General features: G+C 65.1%; 1 protein-coding gene across 1 annotated transcript in view; it reads left to right on the top strand.

Moving 5' to 3' along the window:
* LOC119587051 overlaps positions 1-1,053 on the top strand; it is a 36,603-nt gene that overhangs the window by 31,194 nt on the left and 4,356 nt on the right. Inside the window, exon 2 of the mRNA XM_037935799.1 lies at positions 179-1,053. This exon is cut by the window's right edge and continues 4,356 nt beyond it. Within this exon, the coding sequence (XP_037791727.1) occupies positions 193-1,053 (861 nt within the window). The 5' untranslated portion in view covers positions 179-192. The remainder of the gene's footprint in view (positions 1-178) is intronic.

The raw sequence follows: 1,053 nt of genomic DNA, 5'->3' as shown, positions 1-1,053 counted from the left end.
TTGTCCTGTAATGTTTTGATGTAGAGGAATATTTCCCCAGCTTTTTTCTTTCGATCCATGACCTTGATTTGTGCACGGTAGATTAGGCATTCCTAGTTATTGTGTGTTTATGTGCTGCGGATTTAGATGTCGCCATCCATTCCGTGTTGTTAAAGCTGCGTTGTTTTGGCTGTTTCAGGCGGGCGCGGTAAGATGGCATCGGCTACGCTCAACTCCGGGCTCCTGGAGGCTCTGGTGTCGCGCGGGACGACGCCTCAGGCCGTGGGAGAGGCTGACCCGCAGCCAGGGTCTCCCGGCAGCGCGGGGGGCGACCCCACGTCCGCTCACCACGCCTACCTCCACGCTCACTTCCAGGGCGTAGCGAGCCACTACGAGGAAGGCAGCGACCTTCATGACGTGTCCACCTCCGGGGGCGACGCCACCACGGAGGACGACGAGACCAGCCTGAACGACCAGCTGTCGCACTACTACCAGCGAGGCGGCGACGACAGCCACCTCTCGGCGTCGGCGAAGAAGCGGCGCAAGCAGAGCAACCCAGTCCGGCTGCCGACGCCGCAGGGCGACCTGCAGGACCCGCCGCCGTCGAAGCCCGAGGAGGCGCAGTTCGACTCGGAGATGTCCAACCCTTCAGGCGATGGCGAGGAAGGCATCGCGTGTCCTCACTGCCACGTGGAAGCCCCGTCGGAGGATTCTCTGAGACGCCACATCATTGAAGAGCACATCGGGCGCCTCCTCACCGACGACGAGGCGCGGCTCCGGCAGCAGCGGGAGGAGCCCGAGCCGGGGGAGAGCAGGAAGTCCGAGAGCGAGCCCGGGCCCCTGAACCTGTCGAGCCCGCGGTGGGACGGCCGCCCCCCCTCCAGGCCCCACGACGACGAGGGCCGCAGCCCCCCGACCTCCATCCCGATGCCCCCCTCGTTCGGCGACGGGAAGCTGGGCATGCCTGGGCTGCTGCCCCTCGGCCCCCCGCCCTTCCTGTTTCCGTTCCTGCAGCAGCATGCGGAGCGAGAGAGAATGGCGGGGCTGCCGCACTCTCAGCAAGCACTTTCTCCT

The sequence above is a fragment of the Penaeus monodon genome, chromosome 22 (assembly GCF_015228065.2).
Source record: "Penaeus monodon isolate SGIC_2016 chromosome 22, NSTDA_Pmon_1, whole genome shotgun sequence".
In the NCBI taxonomy this organism is placed as follows: domain Eukaryota; kingdom Metazoa; phylum Arthropoda; class Malacostraca; order Decapoda; family Penaeidae; genus Penaeus; species Penaeus monodon.
The sequence above is the reverse complement of the archived record's forward strand: the minus strand, read 5'-3'. Positions and strand labels throughout refer to the sequence as shown.